The 18,269-nt window shown below is 40.6% G+C and overlaps 2 protein-coding genes across 2 annotated transcripts; one reads left to right on the top strand and one right to left on the bottom strand.

The window, feature by feature from the left end:
* Positions 1-751: 751 nt before the first annotated feature.
* On the top strand, positions 752-7,057 carry kcnv2a (potassium channel, subfamily V, member 2a). Its single transcript, XM_054613092.1, has 9 exons — positions 752-889; positions 1,782-1,919; positions 2,618-2,796; positions 2,909-3,080; positions 4,503-4,694; positions 5,032-5,283; positions 5,383-5,499; positions 5,753-5,878; positions 6,746-7,057. Exons 1-9 carry the CDS (start codon positions 752-754, stop codon positions 7,055-7,057), a joined length of 1,626 nt encoding a protein of 541 aa, XP_054469067.1.
* A 1,210-nt stretch (positions 7,058-8,267) lies between these two features.
* pum3 (pumilio RNA-binding family member 3) lies at positions 8,268-18,162 on the bottom strand. Its single transcript, XM_054611967.1, has 18 exons — positions 18,045-18,162; positions 16,788-16,855; positions 16,486-16,704; positions 15,868-16,054; positions 15,031-15,106; positions 14,573-14,666; positions 13,889-13,955; positions 13,585-13,759; positions 13,260-13,363; positions 12,696-12,774; positions 12,318-12,416; positions 11,568-11,621; positions 11,336-11,416; positions 11,021-11,163; positions 10,143-10,365; positions 9,955-10,042; positions 9,421-9,511; positions 8,268-8,802 (listed from the first exon to the last, which is right to left on the bottom strand). The coding sequence occupies exons 2-18, from the start codon at positions 16,852-16,854 to the stop codon at positions 8,673-8,675; spliced, it is 1,977 nt and encodes a 658-aa protein (XP_054467942.1). The 5' UTR covers position 16,855; positions 18,045-18,162; the 3' UTR covers positions 8,268-8,672.
* Between the last annotated feature and the right edge of the window lie 107 nt (positions 18,163-18,269).

Below are 18,269 nucleotides of genomic sequence, written 5' to 3'. Positions count from 1 at the left end.
GCCAGTTCTCACCTTTTCGTTTAATAACAAATACTGCACATGAGGACTTTCACTTTTGTTTCTTTACATTTTGCAGATAATATAAACCAGAATTAACGGCTATCAGAATACTTTATCAATAGAACCAAAGTCCTGTAAAAATGGCGGAATTTACTTTATTTTCATTCTTAACTGGAATATCTTGATAAAAGTATTAAAAATATAGTAAAAAAAAAAAGAAAGAATACATTTTGTTTGCAAATGGTTAGCATGCTTAGCTCAAAGCACAACTGTCTCACACACAGTCACTAGTATGGTTGTAGACAGTTATTGTTTCTTTATTTTGTCACTTTTCTGTAAACAAAAAAAACGTTTTGAATCTGTATAACAATTTTATATTTACTTGAGCTATACCATACAGTAGAGTAGGTGGGAGGAGAGAGAGAGAGAGAGAGAGATGGATATAAGAGGATAAGCTCCTGCATCATCTTAGTCAGCTGCATAAGAGGACGAGAGTCATTTCCTACCTTATTACTATGTGTGCGTGTGTGTGTTTTTGTGCGTGTTAGCTGTATGTTGACATGGTTTCTCTACGAATTGGTGTGAAAACGTTTCCCGTCCTTGGGGATGCAAGCTTATTTACCTGTCGGCTACTGTTGTCTTGTCAACGTGTGTGTGTGGTAAAGGTTTTGTGCACGTGTGAGATGGTGTTAAGAGTTGCAAGGATGTCTCTCCGAGCAGGTTAAATCGATTTAAGATTCAGGAGCAAAGCATGTTGACCCACCTCAGAGCCCGAAGCAGGAGTGTGTTCTCCAGCTACAAGCCCGGCGGCCGGGCCCAAGCTGCCAAAGAAGCGGCCGACTATCTGGACTTCACCAGCAGCTTTGTGAAGCCATGGAACTCCATGCAGGTCAGATATTGTATTTATTCATTCATAAAGGGGACCCCGGTCTGATTACACAGTCACATTGTGGGGAATGGCTTTTTAAATGATTACATTACAAGTTTTTTTTAAGGGAAGGGTTAAGATAAGGCTGCTAGCGGTTATGGTTATGGGCAGGGTAAGTAAATGTAATGTCCCCAAAAGTCATTAAAACAAGACTGTGTGTTTGTGTGTGGTTTTTTTTTTCATTCTTCTTTTTGTTCTTTCTCAAAGCTCCCGTTTTCTTCACTTTCTTCACGATTTTGTTTTCAAATGAGAATAAAAAAAAATCACATGCCTCTGTCAAGTTAAATGCAGAGCAAAATATAAAGAATGCAAAGCTATGTTATTGATGATGTGTAAATGGATAGATAAAAAAAAAACATTGTTACTGATCACATGTTTGATATTTGTAGGGCTGCTACTTGTGAATATTTTCTTTATTGACTGACGTTCCAGAGCCCAAGAAAAGCCAGAGTAAAGCAGCAAATTCACATATTTGAGAAGCAGGGGGAACCTTTTCATTTTCAGTGCTTCACAAACGATTGAGATGATTAATAAAACCGAAAAAATCAGAAGACATAAAAGAAAAAAAATGCCTGCGGGTAACATACCATCTTGGATCACAGATATGGGATTTATATATTTATATATATTTGTCTCTTTGTTTGTTGATCATTTTTTTTCTTTTCACATATTCTTTACTTATTATATATCTCTTGAGTCATACCTACTATTCACATACATGTTCCAATCTTTTTCCAAAGTTTTTCAGATGTATTCTGCTTAACCTGATCCCTTTTTAATAGTGTCTACTTTAACTTGTATACAAGGTTAACATGCTGAATTCCTCACCAAAGTTGTTGTGTTGTTTGTGAAGGATCTGGGCAGAGACATCTATGATATTTACGCTGAGTATGAAAATGAGGAGGAGGAAGATCGACTCCCGGTGTCTCAGTCCTGCCTGCTGCTCTCTCCGACCAAACAATTCACTCTCAACATCAACGTCGGAGGAACGGTAACTTCACTCTGCTCCTACCACAAACATACTGCTCGGCTGGATATGTTGAAAACCAGACTCACTCACAAACTCACTCATCCACATTGAGCAGCCTGCACATTCTCCACCAGGGGAAGCTGTTCAGTCATGGTCAGATCAGTTCTACACCTGCTGACAAGCATCACATGTAAAAAAAAAAAAGTAAAGTGAAAGCACCTTAAGTTATAAGCCTGAGGATGCCGATATGTGGATGTCGCCTCCTAGAGGCAAAGAAAAACATACCTCTTGTAAATTGAACTATTGTGACATCTGCTGCCAATGCGCGTTAAAGCTGCACTTCCTTTTCTTTCAACTGCTCCTGTTTCTTTTGAAATTTATCAAGCAAAAAGATCAAACCAGTTTCTTGTTCGAGCCTCTCAAAGGTTCAGATTTACAACTTTTCTCAGTTCTGTGCTGTTGTAAATTCAAAACTTTTTAGGTGGATTGGACGTAAGAAGCAATTTGAAGACAAGAACTTGGGCTCAGATAAACTTTACACAGTTATAATCTTTTATATTAAATGTGTGTTTTCTCACCCTCGACAACCATTATAAAAGTCTTCCAGTGTGATCCAGCTTCATTCACAAATAATTCAAATTCTCCTCTTACTTTGCCATTCGAGATATATTTTAACTTATATTATATATCTCACAGTTCTCTATTTTCCTCTCCTCCAGGTGTACTACTTGCCCTACGCGTTAGCAGCCAGGTATCCGAAGACACGGATCGGCCAGTTGGCCACGTACACAGACCACAGCAGGAAGTTGGACCTGTGTGACGACTACATCGTCCAGAGCAATGAGTTCTTCTTCGACCGGGACCCTCAAATCTTTCACAACATCTACAACTTCTACAGGTTAAAATAATACGCATTGAAAACTAAAAGAGGAAGTGAAGTTCCGTCTTCTTCCTATGACTTCTTGGAATAATTCTGGACCCCGGTCACCCGTCTCTGTCTTCCCCATCAGAACTGGAGTGTTGTGCATTAAAGACGATCTGTGTCCCCGCAACTTCCTGGAGGAGATCAACTACTGGGGCGTCCGAATAAAATACAGCCAACGCTGCTGTCGTATCTCCTTCGAAGAAAGGCAAGACGAGCTGAACGAGCAACTGAAAATACAGAGACAGCTGATAGCAGAGGTGGGTGTTTTATAGTTTTGTAATGGTTATAGAGAAGCATGTAGCCTACCTGTACCTCTGGAGAATTGCAGAAGATAGCCAGGTTCCAGATCTCTGAATTATCGGTGACCTGTCCACACATTTGTAAGCTAAACCTAAAGAGGTGTTCTGGAGAAATAACCGAGGTAACCAGAGCCTTTGTATGTGGCAAAATAGTTTGAGACATTATTAGAATCCTCTTAAACACAACATTAGTCTGTAACAGGTTTGTACGTTTTCAGAATCCTTGGCCGAAAAGAAAAACCCGTAGTCTTTTTGCTCTCCATGAAGAATAAATAAAGAATTAATACAGATGATATTGCTGGTAATGTCAGTCATAATGTCATAAAATGTGGTACAGAATGTAATGGTCCCCACATCAAAATATTCATGACCTAATACCTAAAAGCTATTCCCATCAGCCACAGTTGTACTTTTTGTTGAGCCAATTAGAACATGTTAGCATACTAACACGCTAAACTAAGATGGCTAAAATGGCAAACGACGGTAACTTGTGAGCAAGCTAGCATGCTTATGATAAGAGGCCTAGTTAGCTCCTGTTCAGTTATATATTTTTTCACACTATCATGACAAAGTTTAGTAATTGGTCTAGGGGATGAGAATTTATTTTTCACATTTTTTCTGAATTAGCTCTAGTGTCATGAATACATATAGTTTTGGTTTTCTTTTTTTGAGAGTCATATCTTTACCCAAATACAATGGAGGTTAATGGAAATGACTTTGTAGTGCTCATTTGTAAATTGCATTTATAAAATTAAAATAAACAGTGTTTCAGCTACTATGGATATTCTGCAGAACACACTGGAGGCAGTTTTCAGTGAGCTGAATAGTCCCTATGAACTATGTAATTCTTCACTTCAGTCTCCAAAAATACTGCAAATAAAGATGTCAAGAAGTCATCCCCTTCCAGCTTCAGTGGTTCAGCAGTTCATGCTTTTATATTTGTATCTATGAGATTTAGTAATCTTCTGGTTTACTCTGAGACCGGCTGACCTACATTATAAATCACTGCTTGCTCTGCCGTCTTGACAGATGGAGAGCTGAAAATAAGCTTTTTCTTGGCACAGATGTTACCATCACAGAGGTCCCACTCTGATGCAGTTTGTTGTATCAGTTTCTTCCCCGTTGTGTTCTCTTGACATTCAGTTCTTGCTTCTTTGCGTTTTAGTTTGTGATCTAGACATTCTGTTGTCTGTCCTCCCTGTTTTTGAAACAGTGTTTTATCCTTGATAAAAGTTACTTAGTTCTCAGAAAATCATTTAATTTCCATCATTGGCCATAGTTGGACACTTTAAAAAAATGTCTATTTCTTTATTGTCATGAAAAAGAACCTTTTCCTTTCAATTCTTTAAATTGGATGTTTTTCTGTCTTGTGTCGTCCAGCTAGAGATGGAGGAAAACGAGGTTCTATTTGACGGCCTGGCCTTTGGGCCGACCCGGAAGAATATCTGGAACATGATGGAGAAGCCGTTCTCCTCGGTCACAGCCAAGCTGATGGCCGTCGCCTCCTCCATGTTCGTGCTGGTCTCTCTGGTCGCCATGACGCTCAACACCGTGGAGGAGATGCAGTACAAGGTGTGTGTTTTACCTTTTGTGAGTGTGTATGAGAAAGGGGAAAGTATGTATATTACAAGTACAGTTTTAAATGCATACACAATTATATCATTTTATGTTTAAAATAGCATGCTAAATTCATAGATTGAAATGTGTTTAAGACAACAAATAAATCAATAGCAAGTGTGTAAAAACATGAAGTAGAGAGAAGTAAAACTAAAAGTTTCAGGCATCTTAGAATGCCCCAATTAAATCTGGATATTCCAGACAGTAAAACAAATTTCAGAAAACATACAAATTCCAAGAATAAATGTCATCAAACAAACACTCTTCTAATTGTTGTCTATTAATCTTACAGACTGCGTCGGGCCAGCTCAGCGGCAGGTTCTATGGCGAGTACGCGGAGACGTTCTGCATCACCTTCTTCACCCTGGAGTTCCTGCTGCGCCTGGTATCAACCCCCGACCTCAAGTGTTTCGTACGCAGCGTGCTGAACACCGTCGACCTGGTCGCCATCCTGCCACACTACCTGCAGATTGTCCTGGAGTGCTTCGACGATGATGACACCCACCTGCACTCAGACATCGAGACCGTGGCACGTGTTGGAAAGGTAAAAGGGGGGCTGCTGGGAGCGGCTAGGACGAGACGATTAGATTAATTTTTCAACTATACACATTGGTTGTTCTCCTGTGTTTTGTCTTTTCTGTAGGTGGGTCAGGTTCTGAGGATCATGCGTCTGATGCGAATCTTCAGGATCTTGAAGCTGGCTCGTCACTCGACGGGCCTCCGAGCCTTTGGCTTCACACTGAGACAGTGCTACCAGCAGGTCTGACTGTGCCTTCAGCTTGTGTCAAAGAAACCATATTTTCTTATACTTGCATTCCAGTGATGAAATTTCTAGTAGGAGCGATGAAAAAAGTATTGCATAGGTTCTCAAAGAATCTCTGAGTGGAAAACCGGCATGGCCGATATGGATAGATACTAAAGAATCTTAGACTTCCACGCCTTACAGTTATGAGCAGAATCATGACGTAAACACACAGGGAAATGCAAAATCAAATGTTTTTGTTTGTGTGCAGGTGGGCTGTTTGCTGCTATTCATCGCCATGGGCATCTTCATGTTTTCAGCCATGGTGTACACTGTGGAGCACGACGTTTCCAACACCAACTTTACCTCCATTCCGCAAGCGTGGTGGTGGGCCGCTGTGAGTGCACTAACATCCAACCTGTCGATCATCCTACTTTCTTTCTGTTCACTGGCACCCATCACCTTCAGCTAGAGAATTCTTCCAAAATACACCAGCCGGTTTACACATACACAAGTGGTAGCATTGGTGACATGTTTTCCTGCATACTTGTTCTTGGAGGATTAAAAGCTTAATCCACTACATTTTACACAACATAAACATAACTCACCATGGCAACACCTCAGGAGGTCACTTCATTGTTTATATTGAGATTGAGCGCTGCAGCTAACAGTTGACGGGCACAGTAGTGGGTAGAGGTCAGGCTGTGTGCTGCTGTGATGTAACACGACTATTTAGAAATGCCTTGTGCCACCCCTAAATATTTGACTAATTCTAATCTGTTCGGTGGTATTTAAAGATCACAATTAATCAGGTGAGGGTTGGGTCCTCACCTGATGTAATTGAGCTACTCTGTCCGCCCTAACCGTGGTAACAAATACATCTCATTTCCTGTGACTGCTTCACAATAAAAGCCAATTAAATCTGCTGTAAGAGAGTACATGCATACATTGAACACGGTGAATCCCTCCACTAATAATGAACTACTACAGCATATAGAGCTGATTACAGAATGTAGATACACTTTAAAAAAGTGTATATTGTGTATTCAAATCTAAAAAATTAAATTATGATTTTAGCCTGTTTAAAGAAATGTACAGCTTCAATCACTTCAGGAAACAGTAAGTTAGAGAAATGATATATGTAAATAACATTACACATTTCAATCAAAAGCCCTGAGTAGAAAAAGAGCAGGGATGATCATATTCTCAGCATCTTATTGTGCCTTTATATTCATTTTCATGTCCGGTCTCTTGTATCCTCTAGGTCAGTATTTCCACAGTGGGCTACGGCGACATGTTACCCGAGACCAACCTGGGCCGTATCTTCGCCTTCGCCTGCATCTCCTTCGGCGTCATCCTTAACGGCATGCCCATCTCCATCCTCTACAACAAGTTCTCCGACTACTACGGCAAGCTCAAGTCCCACGAGTACACCGCCATTAGCAAGGCCCGCGGGAAGGTGCACTTCGCCAGGAGGGCGGCAAAGAGGTTTGCCGAGTGCTGCGAGGACGTCGCCCAGCCCGAAGACATCCCAACTGCAGTGAGCCAGGTTGTAGGTTTCCAACGTCTACAGTAAGATTTGTGTAGTAGGCAGAAGGACCCTTTGGCGGCAGGAGTCATGGCGGGTTTGAACCAATAACCTGCCGAGAAATTCCCAACTGCCTGGATCTGAGTTAAGACAATTTAGAATGTCACTCCAAGGCCAGGACTATTTTAACTGAAGGGATATTTGATAGTGTATCCTTTCATCCATCCATACTCCATTCCTGTTTATTCCTGTTAAGCTTATCGTCAGGGAATGACCCTGTGAATCAGTTTGGTGTGGAGGAGATTGAAAAAGAAAATATCTTAACCTTTCTCACTCTACTTGCCAAAATGCTATATACTAATCCTTATATTTTAATCTAAATATTGTACATCGCTACCACCTCTACTCTTCCTCTGTCCACACTCACTCCATTTGTCTCTAAAGCTCACATGTAATCCAGGATTCAAGAGCGAACGACAATAGGAATGAAATCACAAGTTGAAGACCCAACATCTGGACGATGGATATAAGACCTGTTTATCTTCCCCATATGTCCCTCTCTTTAATAAAAAAACCTTTGTCTCTTTGTTTTGTCATGAGCCGTGGGACAGCTGACAGCTGAAGCGACATATAGGATCATGAGGTGATCGATGTTTGGATAGGTGGCTACTTAGCTAATAGAGTAGGAGTTATGGAAGAACATTTATTTGCTTTCTTGCAAAGTGACATTAGTACTTGGATACCAGTCATGTCTGAAGCAACAGCCAGCAATTTATTAGCCTAGCTTAGCATTAAGACTGGAAACAAGGGGAAACAGCTAGCCAGGCTCTCCACAAAGGTAGAAAAACAAGGACGAGTTCAGATTTTTAAGTCCAGTTTGTATGAGTCCATTTCAACTGCAAAGGGAGTGTTGTAGTAAACTAACAACTACTTATCGATAGTTTTCATTTAAATGTCAGTGCTGACGTGAAAATTAATTTTTTCTTTTTTGTCATGTGCACAAGAGTACATCATTTTTATTGCATTTTATTTTAATATCAGCAGCCCTGGACCTCAACATATTCCCTTTTGAATGTTTGCTGTAACATCCTCTAACCTGTTTATTACATTGAATATTATTCATTCTTCACCATCTGTTTATAAAATTATCAGATACAATAATCTTTAATCTGCAAAAACAGGTTATTTTTAGCTGATATAATTATCTCTCAGAAGGGTATAATATGTTGGAATGAAAAACAGGATGGCAGTTCATTCAAATTACCACAAGACAAACTTTAGGTTGTATACAGCCATAGCGACGGTTTTGGCCAAGCTTTTAATGTGAAAAATATTGAGTTTCATTGAAAGCAGCTTGACAGTGATGGAATTACATTGTGTACTGTTGCTGCCGACACACGAGAGGCATCTGTGTATCTTAACCGGTTTTCTCGTTGCATCACCTCGTCCAGAAACACCTTCATTTCATTACTCACAGATACAATTCTCAACATTTACACACAAATTCATGTTCGTTTTTCCATCAAGGACGGACAAGACAACCGTTCTTCAGGTTGTATCCACTTCCTGCATACGTTCTCATTCGCAGTTACAAACACTCGCAGTCTTCTGCACAGGAAGTGATGCCTTCTTACATCACAAGTCTGTTTGGAATCAAAAGTCTCTACTTGTTCAGATGCTCCAGCAGGATTTCCGCTCCTTTATTGTTGCTGATGCTGCCGAGCTCTGATTTGATGGACTCCAGCGCCGCCTTCACCTCTGCGGCCACAGACTTGTCGTAGCTGTTCAGGAGGCTGCACTCAGAAACACGGGCAAAGATCAAAGGTTAGTTTGGGACCAGAAATCCAAATATTACCCAATAAATATTTTCTTCGTTTAACATGTGCTGTCATGGCTTCATGTTTGATTTGGTTGTTAACCACTTCTGGTAAAAAAGGGTCAGTCCACCCACATATTTGGCTGCATCTTTGTATTGGCCTTTGCAACGCTGATTTAAAACATTTCAGTCCCATTATATTGTGGTCACTTTATTTGGTTGGGACACACCCATAAATATCCTAAAATCACAAAAAAACTTTAATCAAATTTTGTATCATGTTTTATCTGACATTAGGAAGATAAAATGAAGATGAATGGGCGATTATTACCAGTTGCGTAAACTATGTTCAAAGCCTAACTTTTGTACTTTTCAATCTGGACACTATTTTCCCCATGTTTTTGTGTCGAAGTCCAGCATTAAGGATGAACACTGAAGGGGGTAAACAGGCTGCTATTTAATAGCTGGGGGGCGATTCCTCACAGGCAATGCAAGTCCGCTAAAGTGCCTGTGAGGGAAGCTTGTGATTTGGGTGAACTGACCCTTGAAGGGACAGCAGTGGTTGGTGTGAGTGAGTGAGTGTATTCACACTGACCTGCAGAGCACCATGGCTCCTCTGTTGACTCTGACCCAGGTCTTCAGTGTGTCTGTTCCCACTGTGTCCACCAGTATCCTGCCGAAGCGCTCTGGGACAGAAAGTGAGGTAGAGAGACAGGGGACACTGTTATGGTTCAACTCGTATCTTTCCAACGAGGTGATGTTTGTCGTCTTTGACTTGAAAACTTCACTGATTCTCAATGCAATGTGGTAGAAAGTTGAGCCATAGGTCAAGTTGTTGATGCCCTCTTGTGGTTACATTAAATTATTTCACTCTTTCACAAAGTCACATTTGTGTGTGTGAGGCATAAAGGCAAAGCTCTTTAACATTCTTTCTAGTTTTTCGTGATTCTTATTCAATCCCAGTTGCAAACATAAGTACATTGAGTTATTTTTTTGTGAGCCTCTGATTTATAAAAGTTTTCCAGTGACTTTAAGTCTGTCTAAGCTCATTTTCATAGCATGTTGACATAAACTGATCCAAAACCATTCTTATAACGACCACTACACTGGCTGGTAGGCGCGTCTTTACCTTCCTTGCCGGCCTCAGCCAGTGTCATGTCCTGCTCCACGAGCCATTTCAGCACCAGGTGTCCTGCTGGATGCTCCGCCATGTGAAGCTGCAGCAGAAACAAAACCTCACAGTGAAGAACTGCCCTTCTGTTGGATTACATTAGTTTGTGAGGAAAACCTCCATCCCACCAATATCACACTAACTACCTGTCCGCTGGTCCCTCCTGGTACCAACTCATGATTGGCCAGCTGAGCCACAGCCGTCATGGCGGGCTGCAGGTCCCCGCAGGCCGACGCCAGGATGTCACTGATGGTGACGCTGGACGCCTTGTCCATCACCATGGTAGCGGCGTTCTCGCGGAGATGCTCCAGCAGCGGGGGGGACACGACTTCCAGCAGCTCCTTTCTCCGAACCGCCATGTCCTTTTTACTGATGAGAGGTACACGGAGCTGATCATTCATTGGACCTTAAATAGTTTGTCATCATTGTCATCCCTCTTTGCTAACAGGCTGATTTCTTTCCTTCAGGAAGCTGTTTGTTTCAGGTCATTAGAAAATAGCACTTTAGAAGTGCTTTTGTTTTGGTGTGAGTGGTGAGGTGTTTGAGATATCGACCCATAGAGATGCCGGTTTTCTCTAAAATATTATATAACTAGACGGCACATATTTATAAAAAAATAATAATGTAAAACAGCAATGTCTATTTCCAGAAATCATTATTCCGTTGCACAAGATAATCATGTAGGAACTATTTTCTTTCTACCCAACTACATCCGCCCACAGGATCGCTTCTACACCCGATTCTGCTAGCTTAACTACAGTTGCACCACTGAGCTAGCTAACGTTACAGCTCAGTCAAGGAAAACGCCATTAATGTCATCTTGTCACCAGCATGAGAAATAAAATTTGCTCCCATGTGTTATAATAAAATACATTTTCTACTGTCCTTTTGCACTACATGGCAGTGAACATTGTACTCCCTTCCCTTTCTTACTGACATGTCAGATTAGTTAACCCCTAGCTTTAAACAGCAACAGGATTTTTGTTTGGAAGATGGAGTATAAAAACACAAACCCAGCTGTTACCTGTGTGTGTTTCCGTCTCCTTTCTCCAGCACCTTGATGATCTCCGGCAGCAGGTGAGCCGGGTCTCTGGGACTCAGCAGATACAGCAAAACCTTCTTACCGTATTTATTACCGATGACCTCATCCAGAGACAACAAGATCTCCTGAACAGGTGAGATGAGATATTTTTAACATTAACAACAACTTTTCTCACTGAATCAGTTTTCAAATCGTTCTTGTGTTTGATTTTCTACAAAAAGTGCAGTAGCAATCTCAATCATGAGGACTATCATTAATCTCATGAAGCATCATCGAACCACATGACCTCAGACTTACTGAGAGCACGGCCTGTTTGACGAGCTTGGTGTCGTCCACGCAGTCGAACATGGCCAGAAGAACCAGGTGACCGAACTCTCCCTGTGGACAAATGACAGGCTTGGTTCAGACCTTTCTTTTTGGTAAATAATCAGCATTTAGTTTCTGATCTTTTCCAAAAAATCCAATGAGCTGACAAAGCATTGAAAGCTTGTTTCTATTAGGAATGGAAGGAGCAGCATTGAAAACTCACCGTGGCAAACTTCACCATGTAGGTTTTCATAGTTTTGATGATGACTTTTCTGTCCTGAAACATGAAAAAAAAAAAAAAAAAAAGAAACTTGAAAGGACAAATCTCTGATGGATAATTATAATATTCTAATATATTTGTCCAAAAATTTGTTGATCTAAAAGGACAATTTGCCATCTTTTATGTGGATATCCAATCAGTGTTGATGGTAAATGTAGTAGATTGAAATTCCTCAGTGTGTGCTATGTTGACCGAGTAAACTGAGTTCGCATCACAATCTGTTTTTCTTCCTGCATCCAGCGACGTCATTGGACGTTTTTGGAAGAGCGAGAGTGTTTTGTCTGACTAGAATATTCAGCCGTATTTATTCAAGCTTTTGGACAAAGATGTAAAGCGGAGAGAGACCAAGGCTGCAGCTGCATGAACCGGGCAAGAGGATATGGCCGCCAGAGACTCTCCGGTCACCAGAAGATAGCACAATGCATCCTGGTACATGTAGGCTCTGCCAACATGGCTCTGCGAGCAGGATAAGTCAACTTTCTTGGTCAATATAGCATGCACTGAGGAATTTATAGCTACAATTGATAACATGTACCATCAACACTGGTTGGAAATCAACAGGAAGGGTGGCAGATTTTTATTTTCACTATCAGTATGATGTGTGTGTGTCTGTGTGTCTCTGTGTGTGTGTGTGTCTCTGTGTGTGTGTCTGTGTGTGTGTGTGTGTGTGTGTGTGTGTGTGTGTACACACACCTTAGCCGACCCGTGCCACAAACAGTGCATTGCCACTCGTGCTCCATCGTGTGTGTGAGCCATGTAGACCACAGACTCTCTGATCGACTCAATCATCTCCTGCTCATATCAGAATACAAACCAAAGACAGGAAGCATATCAGTGGTAAATACAGTCAGCACTTTATAAATGCATCAACCTGTCTTTTATTGTGACATGATTTCCTTAAAAATTTAAATATTTGTCTTCTTCACTGGTAAAATTTCTCAGATTTTTTGCTTTCTTAAGTTGCATTTTGATTTATTTGTTACTAGCTTTCTTAAGCGCATTACTAGAGAAATATATATATTACTACTCAAATAGTTACAACCTCATGTGAGATGCCAAAGGGCTTCTTACCGTTCTCGGTTTATCGGGTGCGAACAGGAAGAAGTCCAGGAAGACTTTGTGGACCAGAGAGTGTTTGATCACTTGTTCTCTGAAACACAACAACAGATGTATTAGTTACATGGTTTCAATTCTACACAGCAATAATAAGCAATCAAAGTAACGGAAACAAATAAATCTCATCCTAGCAATTCAAATGACAAACTAGATTAGGAAAAGGGGAAACGAAACGAAATTAATAAAAAAGAAAGAAAGTTGCATACACATAGCGTCCCATTACATTTAACTTATATCAAGTAAATTGTGTTTCAAACTTGATCAAAGCAGCTTTCAAATTTGTTCTTATTTCAAAGCAAATGTAATTACTTCCACTACATAAATATCATGAGTCACATTAGACCAATCCTCAACTGTGGAAATTTCTCTTCTCTTCCATGTCAGTGCTATTTACCTGTAACATGATTTTACTTAGTTCTCTTTTTGTGTTTTACTAAGTAGAGCTGCAAATAACAGTGAAAAATGCCAATCAGAAATGGAGAGCATGTGACATTTTTTAAAAAAAAATTCTCGTCTTACTTCGCAGCCATGGGTGTGAGAATCTGCTTCATCTCGTCGATGATGTTGTTCAGCTTGTCCGGGTTCGCCTCTGCAACTTTCTCGATGGTGTTGCACACAGTCGACTGGACGCACAAGCAGAGAAATGTCCACAGCCAATCGGTCAGTGAGCAGCAGATATCAAACACACACATAACCATAGTTGACCCAATACGGAGTCACAGCGATGCCATCTAAATTGTCAAATACCGTGGTGTATAATCTGAAAGCAGCCACACACTATTGCACACAAGTGTGTGTGTGTGTGTGTGTGTGTGTGTGCGTGCGTGCGTGCGTGCGTGCGTACCTTGCAGATGGTGAAGGTGTTCCCGTACAGCCCCTCGGTGAGCATGAGTCTCTGAGCGAGCACGGCTTTGTCGTTGTAGGCGTACTCGATGATGGACGAGGCGGCGACGTGGCGAAGCATCTGACGCACGTGACCTTTGAATTTTTGCATCACAACCGCCACCAGCTCCTTGTTCCTGTGGAGGACACACACACACACACACACACACACAAACTGAAATCTATATATTTTATTCGGACCAAATTCTGATTTGAACATTTGACGTTTGCTAAAGAGAGGAAGAAACCAATCTGAGATGACTCACCCGTACATCAGCATTTTTTTAACCACGTGCTTGCCGTACTGCGACTTACACAAATCGATGATGTCATCTGTGAGAGACAACAAAGCACCCACAGTTAATATGTGTTATTAACTGCTCTACTCGTACGGCATAAATATAAAAACCAGGAGCAGTATACAACCAAAACTTAACTATATCAATAAAAGGTTTAAACTATGAAAAGTTTATTCATCAGCCACAGAGGAAAGTCTACCCACAACAGGCTGCAGTCTGACCATAAAATGTCCATCAAATATACATCATTCAACAGCCACAAACACACCGCAACAGTTGAGTTGTCTTGCCTTATTTAAATCCAGGGCTTGCTGCTAATACTCAATTCTGCACTCTGAGCTAACATGTGGGCTTCCCTTTTGGCCTTTTTCAACATGTTTCAACTGCAGTTTGTGCATTAAACAAAAACATTAGGTAATATACTTTATCTTCTCAGAATCTCACTATAACTTGTGTAGCTTAAGTTTGTTTGTTTATTTTTAAGACAATATGGGGATCTATGTTGGAATCAAGACAATACTACAGCTAAAATCATCAGTAATGAAACAAATGAAACAGTTGTCCTATTACTGTAACACCAACCAGTTTAAACATGGAAATCACAGACATACAGAAAGCTAGCAGATGAGGAAGCAGGACTTGTCTGCTCACCTTTGAGCTCCTCGAACACTTCCTTTCTCTGCTCGTGGCTGCCGAACTGGATGAAACACTGCAGCACTCGCACCGAGTCGTGAGCAAACGCCATCTGGAGGCAGGAAAGCACAGTCAGAGATGAGATTCCAAAAGAAAGCCAAAACTAAAATAATAAGTCGGCGTAAAAATACAGCATTTCTCATGGTACCTTCGAGATTTTTAAGTGACCATGCCCACTGGTTGAATCGCAGCTGACAGCAGAATTAAAAAAAAAAATCATCTATATAAAATCTTAAAACAGTCATGTCCCACACAGTTTGATTGACAGGTCATTTGTGGGCACTTAGCACCAAATATGCTGACCAGACGTGTTTTTTCCCCTCAAAGGATTCTGTTGTGTGAGTGAGCATTATTTCCTGAGGGACCGCACAAACTAAATAACAAATCTGCAGTAAACAGATGAGAAGGCGACTCACCTGTTTGATCTTCCCGCGGACCAGATCGTGAAGATCCGTCATCAGTTTCTTCTTCAAGTCGTTGTCGCACTTCTTCCTGTTGACATATACACACACACCACCACCACCATCACATCATCATCATCATCATCATCATCATCATCATCATCATCATCATCATCATCATCATCATCATCAGTTAGCAGGTAGCAGCATGGCATTCACTGTACATCTACCAAGAGTGTCTGCCAGCACTTGTTTGATTTGCTCAATGCAATGTCTTGATGGTGGTTGTTGCATTGTGTTGCAGCAAAAGTTAAACCTGATTTAACCTTTTTTTACTAAACCAGCCTGCGTTTTTTTCTTTTTAATCAGAGGAAGCACATGTTTGCATTAAACAATAGAGGGTTTAATTACTAACAACCTTGCAAGGTTTAACCTCTGGTGCACTATGTCCCTCTCATCCCACCCTACTTTAACTTGTCACCTTGCACAAGTTAAAGTAGCCAGGTGTTCTGTTCCCCAGAGGTGAAAGGGGGCGTGGCCCGGGAACAAAGAGGACGAGACGTTTTTGGGAACGAGGGGTTCAAGGCAACCCAAAATATTCTCAGTTCCTCTCTTAACCAGGTCTTAGTACCAAAGTGGTCCTTGAACTTTACTTGTAACTAGGCTTAAAGTTGAAGCTGATAGTTATAGATGGTGACCCATATGCGGAACTTCTGTTAATTGGTTACATAAACTTACTTTGAAGTTTCATTAGAGTTTAAATTCGAACTTTGGGGAACCTGTAGCGGAGTTTGTGTGTGTTGTGTGTGTGTGTGTGTGTGTGTGTGTGTGTGTGTGTGTGTGTGTGTGTACCTCCTGAGGTCTCCCCACACTTGTTTGCATTGACAGATGATCTGGAACATGTCCTTTCTCTCAGCATGCTGTCTGCTCTTCTTCAGATCATTCTTCATCTGATGCCTGTTCTTCTTGAGCTCCTCCTCCGACAGCTCCTTCGTCTTCGGATCAAACTCACTATTCTTCATCCTCTTGGACACCGGACCTGATCACAAATGTGTACACACACACACACACACACACACACACACACACACACACACACACACACACACACACACACACACACACACACACACACACACACACACACACACACACACACACACACACACACACACACACACAGAAATCACTTTAAATTATTTCACACTGGAGTTTAAGTGAAGACAAGGCAACCAAGACCATGTTCATGTTGTTGATGTCCCTTTTTGTTTTGATATTTGTAAAGTATATATATAGTATTTTGAGCTTTGTTGGATATTTTGTGTATTATTTTAATTATTACTAGCAAGCCATTATATTTAGTGTATTGCTATGGGACATGAAGCACAAGAAGGATCTGTGAGTGAAAACACTAACTGGTCATAATGTTCAGCATCAACGAGAAAAAACCACAAGCAAATCTTTTCTCACCTTCACCTTCACCCTCTTCTTTAATTTTCCCTTTAAATGGCATTTTCCTCTTCTGCGGCCCCATGCCGTCTTTAGAGAAAGGGAATTTGTGTTCTTTCTTGCCGCCATCTCCACCCTTCCACGGTTTGCCCTTTCTCTCTGTGTTGTTGAAAGGTTTGTAGGGCTTTTTACCACCTGGCTTACCGCCTGGTTTCCCACCAAGTTTGGTCCCCATGGAATCTGGACAGAGTGAGAAATGCTAGTGACAAACCTGGTTGGAAGTGATGGGTGTACATAGCTGGTTAATGCAAACTACAGCTTACCTTTTCCTTTCTGCGGGAGCTTCTTTCCTACTTTAGGAGAAGCGTTTTTCTTGGATTTAGCCTCCATTCTGTTGGCATCACAGAGGAAAATGGAGACGAGGACAGCAGCAGAAAGACCGACAAACAAGTAATCAGAAAGATTTCACAAACCAACGTCCCACATATTTCCAGGCATATTTATTTAGAGGCTGAGCAGTAAGCCTATCCAAGCTAAACGTGTCTGCTGAAATGAAACACTACAATATAAAACATTTTAAGATCAAGTATCGTAGTCTTAACTGTTGTTAAGTATCTTAAACATAAATAGTTGGACAAGCTCGCTGGAAAGTTTGATTTGAGTGTTGTCTGCATGTCAGTTTGAAAGGAGTTCGAGGTATATAAAACAGGACTGTTCCCAACAAGTTACTGCATTAAATCAACATAAGCATATTAAGGTCAGCATCGAGAGGAATATTAGTTTGGGCTTCAAAAAAAAAAAAAAATAATAAAAATATATATATATATATATATATATATATATATATATATATATATATATATACATATATATATATATATATACATATATATACACACATATATATATACATATATATATATACACACACATATATATATATATACATGTTTAGAATATTAAGAATTACTTAAGACAATGTAATGACTTCAATATAAGTAGGTGGGAAATTGTCCAACCCCAAACAGCTAATGTTAAGAGTAAATATCACGTCACTTTACATACTCTTAATTATGGTTAAAAGTACATTTGTGTCCGTAACATTTATCTGTTTACGGCCACTTTGGAGAGGGACATTTTAATCACAAACATTAACAGTTTCTTACAATAAGAAGCTCTGTTTAAAAAGTCAGCCCACAGAAAACCAGAGATAACCTCCGTCTACTAAATAACGTCAGCGAACACCCTGAAGAAACTAGCTTTCATGACTCTTTTGATATACTTTAGCACGTTTTGCTGGTGATACAATGACCTTACCGATCACATTGTAACGTGAATTTACTTCAACTTGATTAGGGTTAGTTTCAGAATCCATCACCACGTCTCCTTGATAATGTTAGCGTTAAAAAAGTACGAGTACTTTCCCCCGAAGCAATAACCTAGCTTCTAGCATAAATAAACAATGCTTTACGACACATATGAATACTGTCGATAACTTGTTCTTATGTGTATCCGCACTACGTAATGCGAACAATAACAATATATACATGTATATGTGTATTTTTTCTGATGCTACTTACATTTCAGATGTACACACACACGATGTCCCAGCTCAATCCCATGCGTTCTTTAACCGGCACGGTTTACGGCACAAAAACGTCCAATCAAACTGAACCTTCGCTGTCGTAAAGCGTCGGTTGTCGCAAACACGGAAGATGCTTTCTGACACGTCTCAGCAACAACTCTTAAAATCGCCGACAAGAAGTGGTAGTTACATTAACATTAACCGTTTGCGATATATTTCC

Source organism: Anoplopoma fimbria, chromosome 14 (assembly GCF_027596085.1).
Source record: "Anoplopoma fimbria isolate UVic2021 breed Golden Eagle Sablefish chromosome 14, Afim_UVic_2022, whole genome shotgun sequence".
Lineage (NCBI taxonomy): Eukaryota > Metazoa > Chordata > Actinopteri > Perciformes > Anoplopomatidae > Anoplopoma > Anoplopoma fimbria.
Note: the sequence above shows the minus strand (reverse complement) of the source record. Positions and strands in the feature narration are given on the sequence as shown.